This window comes from Podarcis pityusensis (genome assembly GCF_964106645.2).
Source record: "Podarcis pityusensis genome assembly, chromosome: 18".
NCBI classification, from domain to species: domain Eukaryota; kingdom Metazoa; phylum Chordata; class Lepidosauria; order Squamata; family Lacertidae; genus Podarcis; species Podarcis pityusensis.
Window position 1 is genome coordinate 8,799,493 of NC_138043.1, and position 11,392 is coordinate 8,810,884.

The 11,392-nt window shown below is 47.6% G+C and overlaps 1 protein-coding gene across 11 annotated transcripts in view; it reads left to right on the plus strand.

Moving 5' to 3' along the window:
* The window catches only part of PTPRS (protein tyrosine phosphatase receptor type S), a 186,295-nt gene extending 176,550 nt beyond the window's left edge, over nt 1-9,745 (plus strand). For all 11 annotated transcript variants that reach the window (XM_080988706.1, XM_080988712.1, XM_080988710.1 and 8 more), the window contains 2 exons: nt 4,137-4,272; nt 9,533-9,745. In XM_080988706.1, the coding sequence (XP_080844832.1) occupies nt 4,137-4,272; nt 9,533-9,601 (205 nt within the window). In that variant the 3' untranslated portion in view covers nt 9,602-9,745. The remainder of the gene's footprint in view (nt 1-4,136; nt 4,273-9,532) is intronic.
* Nucleotides 9,746-11,392: the final 1,647 nt, after the last annotated feature.

The window sequence follows — 11,392 nt, forward strand, 5'->3', positions numbered from 1 at the left end:
ACGCTAGCCGGCAGTAATGTACAAAAGTCTTTATTGAAGTACAGTTTCCATTTTCAAGCCGCAGCGCCCCAGCTCTACGTCTAGGGGTTAGATCGGCGAAGCTCCATCTGAGTCTCCGCCCCCTGTACACCAGTTTAAGATTCTAGCCTTACTCCACCTCTTCCGTCTCTCCTTTCTCCTCTGGGTCCTGCTACCCCCCGGGGTCCCTTCCTTCCTGGATTCTTCTGACGCTGACGTTGACCCCCCTGACTCCTCCCCCTCTTTTCGGCGGGCTTTGGGACCTGGCTCCCTATCCGGGCTGCCAACTGCGCCGCCCTCCTGTACATTTGAACTTGGCGCGCGCGCCCAGCCTTCAACCTTCCTCTCGACCGTTTCCTCGCTCCCCGATGGAGGCGTGGCCAATCCTGACTCATGTCCTCCCACTGGCAGTGCGCCGCCTGATCCCGATGCCTGGGACTCCTCCCCCCTACTGCACTCTGGTGTGGACGCTGGTCCTGATTTCCAACTGCTGCTCTCTGAGTCCCCTCTGGCCCCTTCTTCCTGGGGTGTCCCCCTAGGCACCCCCCTTGCTCTGACCATGGGAGCCCCTTTCTGTGAATCTTCCGATTCGCTGGAAAGACTCAGAGACCTCGGACCACTGTCATCGCTGACATTTCCTTCGGACTCCTCCCCCTCGCTCTCTATTTCCTCCACTAGTGGCCAAAATTGTGGAACCTTTTGGGGAAAGTGCATTTCCGAGGTTTGATGGCACATAACACCTGATTGGCGCTCTAAACACCCATGCTCACTGGCTGCATTCAAATGAACAAAAACTGCATATCAACCTAAGCAACTTGTGCTTCCTTTTTTCTGGTTATTTGGCTATAACTTTTGATAGAACACAGATAATTGAACAAACTTTGTTGCGTTACAGTCTTCATTAAATCACCTTTCCATTGATAAATACTTTTATGGTGTCACATCCCCCCCCCCCCGAAGAAAGTGGAGTTATGAGCCATCAAACCTCAGATGTTTTGAGGAGTATATGGAAAAACACTGCTCTAAAAAGAATTTGTTGATATGCATGGATTAAGTATGTAAAGTACAAGCGAGAACAATAATTAGAAATGGCTATAAGAGATGTGTTATCCAAAGAATGCAATGATAGTATTTGAATTTGAGCTAAAGGAAGTCGAGTCGTGGTGGAGGGAAGTCACGGGGGTAGTAGGGTTTGTATTTGCAGTGTTGGGTGTACATGTAGTTTAATTTTGTATTTGTTTGTTTATTTTATTTCAATTTTCTGTATCATTTAAGATTTTTTAAAAAAAATTAAAATTATCTTTCCATTGATATATACTTTTATGGTGTTACTCCAAAAAAAAAAGTGGTGTTATGAGCCATCAAACCTAAGAAATGCACTTTTTCCAAAAAGGTTTCCACAATTTTGGCCTAGTCTCTTGGGCTTGCCGATCGGAAGGTCGGCGGTTCGAATCCCCACGACGGAGTGAACTCCCATTTCTCAGTCCCTGCTCCTGCCAACCTAGCAGTTCGAAATCACACCAGTGCAAGTAGATAAATAGGTACCGCTCTGGCAGGAAGGTAAACGGCGTTTCCATGCGCTCTGGTTTCCGTCACAGTGTTCTGTTGTGCCAGAAGCGGTTCAGTGCTGCTGGCCACATGACCCGGAAACCTGTCTGCAGACAAATGCTGCCTCCCTCAGCCTGAAAGCGAGATGAGCGACACAACCCCATAGTTGCCTTTGACTGGCTTGAACCGTCCAGGGGTCCTTTACCTTTAAATAATATTAATAATAATAATAATAATAATAATAATATCATCAATTTGTTAATTGCCTTCTAAGCACTGTGGTAATTTACACACAAGATAATTCACTGTGGTAATTCGCACACAAGATAATTAAAAACATTTACAACCAGGCGAAATCCTTAACATATTTTAGGGTATGATGACCCTCAAACCAGTTTGCAAAAACAAAAAAGATAAAACAATAAAACGGTCACTTTAAAAATTGCAGCCATGATTTAGAAAGTAAAAGCCACAGTAAGGTAAAGGTAAAGGGACCCCTGACCATTAGGTTCAGTCTTGACCGACTCTGGGGTTGCGGCGCTCATCTCGCTTTATTGGCTGAGGGAGCCGGCGTACAGCTTCCGGGTCATGGGGCCAGCATGACTAAGCCGCTTCTGGTGAACCAGAGCAGCGCACGGAAACGCCGTTTACCTTCCCGCCGGAGTGGTACCTATTTATCTACTTGCACTTTGATGTGCTTTCGAACTACTAGGTTGGCAGGAGCAGGGACCGAGCAACGGGAGCTCACCCCGTCATTGCGGGGATTCGAACCGCCGACCTTCTGATCGGCAAGTCCTAGGCTCTGTAGTTTAACCCACAGCGCCACCCGCATCCCAAAAGCCACAGTAGGCTAGAGTAAAACTCATGCAAGCTTTCTAAAGGTTTGTCTAGATAAAAAGGTTGCTATCCTGAGTTGTATAGGCCTCAGCTGTCAGGACGAACACCTAAACTTGGGCCGGGAGCAAATTGGAAGCCGGTGCAGATCCCGCAATCAGGGTGTTATACGCTGCCGGTAATTTGCCCCCAGAAGCAGTCTAACCGCCATGTTCTGCACTGGCTGCAGGCTCCAGACCAGCCCCACATAGAGTGCATTGCAGTGATTCAACCGATGCCCCCAAGAGGCCCCTAAACAGCAGCGACTGATGGCCACAACTTTCCCATCTACTCTGCCTTAACGGCCGGATGCTGCTGGCTTTATTACGGACTCCAGGGTGGGATTGGTGCCTCAAAACATGCGATGACCAACAAAGGAGTAGCTCTCCCTAAGTGTCACAGACAGAGACCCCTTTCTACCCCCCCCCCCGCCCTGTCCAATTTATGCCCACAGAAGCACCGGTCCTCCTCTGAATTATTATTTTGCTCCCCACCCCGCCAAACTCCTTCAAGAGCACCAAATCCCCTGGGCAGTGGCTTGTTGTTAATCTGCGATTAAAGCCTTAGTTGATTAATCGCACCACTGGAGAGATTAAAGGCTCCCCGTCCAAGCCCTTGGCTTGCTGGCTTTCAGACTTAGCATCGCAGTTGCTAAGTCGTCGTACGGAATATATATTGTCTGTGTGAGCCAGCACCTTCCTCCCTCTCCACACACACCCCCGCCTCGTTCTCCCGCTCGCCTCTCGAGCTGCGCCTCAAGGAAGCGAGCGAGACCAGCCAAGCGACTAGGAGGACGGCAAAGTTGACAAGCTATTCACTCTCAGGCTCCTACTTGGTCCTGAGAGAGAAGTCTGTGTCAGTCGTCTTGGGTGCGGAGAGAGACATGTGCAGCAGAAATTCACCAGCTTGTCACGTTTCGTCTCTTGCAATCCGGTTTTTGGTTTTTTATTTTTGCACAGGCAACAGTGGTGATAGCTTTTTCCTTTTTTGGCATTGTTAGGATTCGTGTTTGTTTGTTTTAAACATACACACAGCTCCTGCTATCCAGAGGTTGGTTATGCGAAGATTCACTTATCCAAACACGAGTCTGCGTAGCATGCCCAAGCCTTGCACTACACACCAAAAGGTTCAGATATCCAAACAGACAGATCTGCATGTAAGGAAATAAGCAGCCTTAAACAAGACTTGCTTGTTGGCATTTTTCTGGTGCACAGCAGCCGTTTCACCAGAAACCACAGAGGGAAGGAGGGGGAAGAAACTAAACAAATCAGACAGCGTTTCCCCCCACCTTCCTTGTTGGTTTTTGAATGTCTGATGTAGATTTTCAATTTCATTGTTCTGTACGGGACAATGACAATAAAGATTATCGTATCGTATCGTACTTGTCCATCTAACAACTGTTTGGATCTCTCGTGACGATATCCAAATATAACTACTGTATCTGTGAAATCTCATCCATTCATTCAACTTAAATGACTTCGGAGACTGGTGGATCACTGTCAGTTTTTGATATTGGATTGTAGATCACACCCTACTCAAAGTCGGACGTGCCTGCTTTAAAAGATGGGGGGTCAGGAGGGAGCTGATTTTTGGGGGGGGGACACACTCCCGGTTCTTCCCAGGGAGGTTTCCGAGCGTCGCGTCCAAAGCGCGGGGTCCCTTCCAATTCCACGATGTTTCCCTTTCTCCTTCATTAGCGCTGGTGTGGGCAGGACCGGCGTTTTCATCACCCTCAGCATCGTCCTGGAGAGAATGCGCTATGAGGGCGTGGTGGACATCTTCCAGACAGTGAAGATGCTTCGGACGCAGAGGCCTGCCATGGTGCAGACGGAGGTAAACAAAGGGAAAGGGTGTGTTTTCCTCCCTGCTGGCTGGACTCAGGGAGCAGGACTCCTCTGCCTGGCCGCGGGGGCGAGAGGCAGCCTTCCTGCCACCTCTGGAGTGGCAGAGTTGGGGCAGGGATTCCCTTCAGCAGCTGTGCAGTCACAACAGGAAGGAAGGCTGTGCGGCAGAGTGGCCAAAGCCGGCAGCCTCCTTTGCAGCCGACTGCTCTTCCTGCTCCGAAGTAGTAAGGGATGATGCAGTTGTTGGAATTCTGCCTGGGTCAGAGGAATGTGCCACAAGCGTAGGCACCGGCAGATATTCCTGTCGACCTCCCTGCGTCTCCCAACCTCTGCTGATAAGCAGGCGAGGTCCGGCGATTCTTCTCAGATGTATGAGAGGAACACACCGTTCTTCCTCTCTCCCCTTTGGTGTCCCCAGGGAGGGGAAAGAAGCAGACAGAAAACTATTTACATCATTTATTTCTGCCTCTTACATCAGTACAGAGAATCATGTCTGCACTCAACAACAGCAAGGAGAAAACTCCTCCCAAGTACATCCAGTACGGGTCATATGACACACACACACTGAGCTAACATCCGGTGCTCAGTACAGAATGGACTGCCCCTTTGTTTCCATGGCAACAGTCACAAACATCCTGTCTGGCTTTCCAGCCACAAGCAGCTGGCTGAGCTGCTAGAGCCTTTGCTTGCTGCAGCATTGGTGCTTTATGGTAACATACTCCCCCTAAAGTATCAATGTGTGCTGCGAGCAAAGCGTCATCCAGAGAAGAAAACAAACAGTTGTTATATTTATAACATTCCCCTGTTGTTTCAGTTCCACCCTTGGAACTACCCGCCACTGGTTTAACCAATGTACCTCTCTGGTTGTGTGACTTCGCATTACCTCGGTTAACAACTCTCTGTTGTGCCTTTGTCTCTGACTCAGACACAGCTTCAATCTGTCCTTGGTCGTTTACAACAGCAACATATGCAAGGTTAGCAAACTCCTTTGAATACCTCTTGGGTGGTACACCCTTCGTTGCTCTCTCAGACCTACCTATGAGGTTCTGATCCTCTGTGCTCACTGGTTCAACCTTTGGATTCTGTTGAGAACCAGTAGCAATCAGTGGTTCTTCCTTTACCTGTGAAGGTCTATCCATTGTGTGAGATTTCCTCTCAATGACTGTGACAACTGAGCTGTCTGAGCTATCGCTGTCATCATCAGTACTACTGAACTCAATAAGATCAAACTCATCATCATCATCATCAGAATCGTTTCCTGTGGGAAATGTCTGTACTATCCGCTCTTGCTTTGGAGCACTCTCTAGGAACTTTGTGAGAATCACCTGACCAGATTCAGACAAAATTACTCTGTAGAGACCCTTTTCATAACCCACAAAAATGCCTCTGGCATTCTTTACACCACCTGGAGCTTCTGTTCTCACATGAGACCCGAAAACCTTAAAATAGGCAACAGAAGGTTTTCTATTGAACAGCTTCTCAAAAGGAGAACATCCCAACTCTGTTGAGACCTTTCTCAACCACACATGAAGATAGGACGCTAGCGATTCGGCCCAATATTCATGTGGCAAATGTGAACTCAGCAATTGCGCATGCATCCCCTTTTGCAATTCTTTGTTCACTTTCACACAGACCCCCCTGTTCCACGCTTCTTGCGAGACTGCAACTTTGTGGTCTATCCCTTTTCCATCCAGGAACTTCTGAAACTTCTGTAACAGAAAAACTTGTTTGTCATCTGTGAAAAGACAATCAATGTTAGCATCATGCATACTTTTAACCTTGTCACAAAACTCCTGAAACTTTTCTAAAGTTTCTTGCGGTTTCTCCATCATATAAACCCAAGAATAATTAGTGAAACAATCCACACACACAAGGTAATACTTTGCACCGCCTCTAGATGGTTCTAGAGGACCAATCACATCAGCATACACCCGCTGAAATGCTCTGTCGACCTTCTTGGTCTTAGTCACCCCTGCAAGAGAGATTTCGTTAGAAACATCAGAAGAATTACATTTCATGTAATCACTTTGATCAAAAGTCAACAAATACAGTCCATCTTTCTCTTTGGCAGTAAGAAACAGTTCTCCATCTTTGTAGATCTTGCAGCTTTTAGCATCATAGGACAGTTTCAGTCCTTTCTTTGCAATCTGCGACACGCTCAGCAGATTAAATCTCAGTTCTGGAACCAGGTAAACATCATTTATAGTCAAGTTCAGACTCTCAAGATACACAGTCCCAATTCCAGTCGCTTCCAGCTCCTGACCGTTGGCCTGTTTCACAGTGAAGCTTTGCTTCTTCAACGTCGAAAATAGTCCTCTGTGCGGGCACAAATGTTTTGTACAGCCCGTGTCGATTATGAATGCGTTCCCAACATCTGGCGTGGTTCCTTTCGCCATCATAGCCTTTGCAGGTTTCACCTGGCACTTGGTACGGCTTTTGCCTGACGCCTCAGGCTTCGTAGAGCTGCTCTTTGCTCCTCTTGACTGGCGCGGCTTCTTACAGTTTCGCTGTAGATGCCCAGTCTGCCCACAATTGTAGCATCGGACAGCACTCAATGCTACACCATGCTCTCCAGTAGCATCAGCAGTGGGGGAATTAGAACTCTGTTCTTCCCTCCCCCTGTCTTTTTCTTCCAGTGCAGCAAGTCTGTCGTGTTCATTCAGGACCACAGCACAAACTCTCTCCGCGGTCAGCTGCGCGGCCGGTAGGGAACCAAGCTGACTGGCAACAACCTTGTAGGTGCGGCTAAGGCTGTTTATCATCATGAAGCAAAACACTTCCTCCTGAAGACGGAAATTGCGTTCCACCATCTGTTGACGCAGAAACTTCATTTCTGTCAGGTGCGCTTGAACATCTCCATCAGGCGCAAGTCTCAGATTGGTCAATTTCTCAAAATACAGCAACGCTGAAGAACCAGCATCTCTCTGATGCGTTGTACGCAGCGTGTCCCAAACCTCTTTCGCATTTTCTAAATGCTGAACATGCACCAACTGATCATCTGAGACACATAGAATTATAGCAGTCCTGGCCCTTACATTCTGTGACTCCCAACCTCTGGTTGGTGCTGCAGGGATGGGGTTTTCAATTACATCAAAAAGCCTCTGATTCTGCAGCAGGGCCTTCATCTTTACAGACCAAGATGAATAATTGTCATTGGATAAGGAAGGTGGGCAAGGCAAAGCTCCTTTCTTGGCATCCATCTTGAAGCCAAGCCTCTCTCACCTCCAATGTCAAACAAACTGTAAAATCCAACAGTCGTTTTTTTCTTTCTCACGCAGCAAACTGCAAATTGTTTACGCTCTTTGCACCTGGCAGCTAAACTCAGGCTGCTATTGAAAAGTCCCTTCCAAGAGCTCGTAAACCTTGTAGCCAAAACATTCTCTGATTTTGTTTCGCTTTCCCAGGCTCACACTCAGAGTCCAGCCCCTTTGCCAGTAACTTCCAGGACCGTTACCTAGCAACAATGCATTCCAATAGGACTTCTTATCTACCACAAAAATTTGTGGTATGCAGGCTTCAGCCTTCAAGCTGCAGGCCTCTTCCTCCGGAGCTTTTGTTTTCTTTGAAACGCAGCTCCGTGAACCAGGGAATTAATCTTCCTGCGTTCACACTTTTAGCCCGAAATGCAGCATACCTTGAACTTTGTTGCTCTGGAAAACACCTCTTCTTTCCATCAGCTGTCTGTGGAGCCTCTGGCTGCTTTCAGACGCTTCTCTTCCTCCTTGGAGCAGAGGAGGACAATCCACCAGCCTCTCATGCAGATGTCTGATGAATCGCAACCATCCGAAGGCTGCCACTGTTGGAATTCTGCCTGGGTCAGAGGAATGTGCCACAAGCGTAGGCACCGGCAGATATTCCTGTCGACCTCCCTGCGTCTCCCAACCTCTGCTGATAAGCAGGCGAGGTCCGGCGATTCTTCTCAGATGTATGAGAGGAACACACCGTTCTTCCTCTCTCCCCTTTGGTGTCCCCAGGGAGGGGAAAGAAGCAGACAGAAAACTATTTACATCATTTATTTCTGCCTCTTACATCAGTACAGAGAATCATGTCTGCACTCAACAACAGCAAGGAGAAAACTCCTCCCAAGTACATCCAGTACGGGTCATATGACACACACACACTGAGCTAACATCCGGTGCTCAGTACAGAATGGACTGCCCCTTTGTTTCCATGGCAACAGTCACAAACATCCTGTCTGGCTTTCCAGCCACAAGCAGCTGGCTGAGCTGCTAGAGCCTTTGCTTGCTGCAGCATTGGTGCTTTATGGTAACAGCAGTTGGGTTAGTTGTTAGAGCAGTGTTTCTCAAACTCCGGTCTCCAGCTGTGTTTAGACTACAGTTCCCATCATCCCTGACCACTGGTCCTGAGAGCTAGGGATGATGGGAGTTGTAGTCCAAAAAGAGCTGGAGACCCAAGTTTGAGAAATGCCAATGAAGCTTGCTGGGTGACCTGGGGCCAGTCGGCCTAAGCTACCTCGCAGAGTTGTTGTGGATTAAATGAGGTGGGGGACAGCCACGTATATGCCCCTTTGAGCTAAGTGCAATCAATCAATATAAGTTTCCCTGCGTTGCTCTAGCGCAACATCACGTTGCAGCATGGGCAGAAATAAAAATTCTTGGCAACAATCAGTATTCACTGTACTTATTTTTCACTTTTTTGGCGGAAGGGAAGGCTGGTTATTCATAATAATAATTATAAAAACCTGGACTTCATTCATTCTTCGCTCCCCAGGGAGGCTCGTCTGGCGCTTTCATTATATCTTTAGGCGCCAGGCAAAAATGTTTCTTCTTCAACCAGACCTTGGGTTGATTGATTGATATTCTACAGGCTTTTAAATGTGTTTGTGGGAAGGGGGGGTGTTACCGCTTTGTTGCTTTTGTTTTAACTATCTATTTGTTCTTTCACCTTGTGTTTTTATCCACCCTGAGATCTTAAGATGAAGGGCGGTGGGGTATATCAATAAAATAAAAAGAGTAACAGTGGTACCTCTGTTTGCGAACGGGATCCGTTCCGGAGTCCCGTTCGCAACGTGAAAAGATCGCAACCCGTAGCAGCACGTCTGCGCACGCGTGGGTTGCGATTCACCGCTTCTGCGCATGCGCATGACGTCATTTTGCGCTTCTGCGTATGCGCGAGTGGTGAAACCCTTTCCGGTACTTCCGGGTCGCCGCAGGACGTAACCTGAAAAAACGTACCATGAAGCGGACGTAACATGAGGCGTGACTTGCCCTTTCCTTATTTCCTTCCAGGATGAATATCAGTTCTGTTACCAGGCGGCGCTGGAATACCTGGGCAGTTTTGATCACTATGCAACATAAAACAAAACAAAACGCCAACTCTGAAACAGAAAAACAAAAAACAAAGCCATCCGTTGCACGGACTCTGACCACTTGCAGTCCTGGAAGGTCTTTTCGAGCCAGAGAGGTGAACTTTGACCTTTTTCTATTAGGAAAAAAAGAAAATCGCAGACTGAATTCCGAAGGAAGCTGCCGCCTGTGCCCCTGCCCCGGTTTTGGATGCTACAGTGGGGGGGACAATCAGCTAGTGAAGCGGCCAGCAGTTCCGCGCCCCCCCCCAGCAAACCCTGCCCCTCTGGGGCTGCCTCCAGCTCCCTCTCTCTCCTGCCCTGACGCGGCTCAGATGGAGAGTGTCCACCCCCCCTTCCCCATTTTCTCTTTAAAAGTGGTGAACTTGTCGTTCTTACCTCATGTGGTGTTTGCGGCGTGGGGGAGCGGTCCCGGACGGACCCCAAGAGCTTCGGCGGGATTTTTGAAACAAACAAACATCCGAGAGAGAGAGAGAGCAAGAGAGCGCCCCCCCCACACACACACACCTTGAAAGCAGCCAAACGGAAGAACGAACCAGGCGGGGGCCGGCGAGGAACGACAAGCATGGCCCCTGGCACACTCGCGTTTTAAGAGTTCGGTTTGCATACTAATCTAGTTGGTGAGTTTTAGAGGAAGCCACTCGCAGGGTTGTTGATGTTTTTTTGCAGACAGGAACAGAGAGAGAGAGAGAAAAAAAAGAGGGTTTGGGACAGAAAGCAAGAATCAGCCAGCCTTGAGCACCAACTGAGCCAATCTTTCACCCAGCAAGCATTCTCTTTTATTTTATTTTGGAGGGGATTGCAACCTCTGATTTCAATGGTGGATATATGTTTTGCCAACCTGCAGAAAGGTGGGGTGTGCTTTTTTTCTGGGGGTACACCGTACCAGCACCCCTTTTTCCTAGAAGAAAAGCAATGAGTGTGGGGTTCCTCAAACACACACGGTCATGTATCTCTCACCTTTCGAAAACTTGGAACATTCCACATCCTTATGATTCCACGGTTTTTTTATGTCGAAATAAAAACTGCAATAAGGAACAATCAGGGACCCAAAATGTCTCTCAGTCAGGAAAACACACTCCCTCCCTCCTCCTCCTCCACAAACACCCTTTTTCACTTGACCCCCTTCCCCACACAAAATTAAACCAACATCTCTTCGGTTTCATTTCCGCTCCCTCGTAGCCTTTTACTCTCACGGGTGGAGGTTATGAAACACCTTTTTAAAAATTAAAAAAAAAAGGCCACATGATTCCATTAGCACATCAAAAGCTGACCTTTTTTTCCCCCTTTTCCTGTTGCAAAACCATGTATTTTTTTGTGGGGGTGTCTTTTGTGCCCTTCCCCATCTCTTCCATCAGATGCCAAAGAGAAAAATGGTGAATTTTTTCAGAGGCCCCTGGAACAGGATGGATCTTTTGAAAAAAGGGGAGGATTTTTTTGTTGTTGTTGTCAAGGCTGAGGGGACCATCAACAGAGGAAAAGATCATCTCCCATCTGCAGCCCACAGGCAGGACCCAGGACTTATAGAAATGGGCGGGGGGGGGGCTGGAGAGAACCTTGCAAGTGGCTCTCTTTAAAGAGATGTTCATGTATCTCTAGCAAGTGGCATTCATATTTTTTTTTATTTTGAGTCTCTCTCTCTCTCTTTTTAAAATAGTGTATTTTTTTTTTCCTTTTTAAAAAAACATGTAAAAAAAATTACAGGAGAATATCAGTCAACGAATTTACACACAAAAAAAGCAAAAAAAAAAAGCAAATTACTTATTTGTTCATATTATGTTCA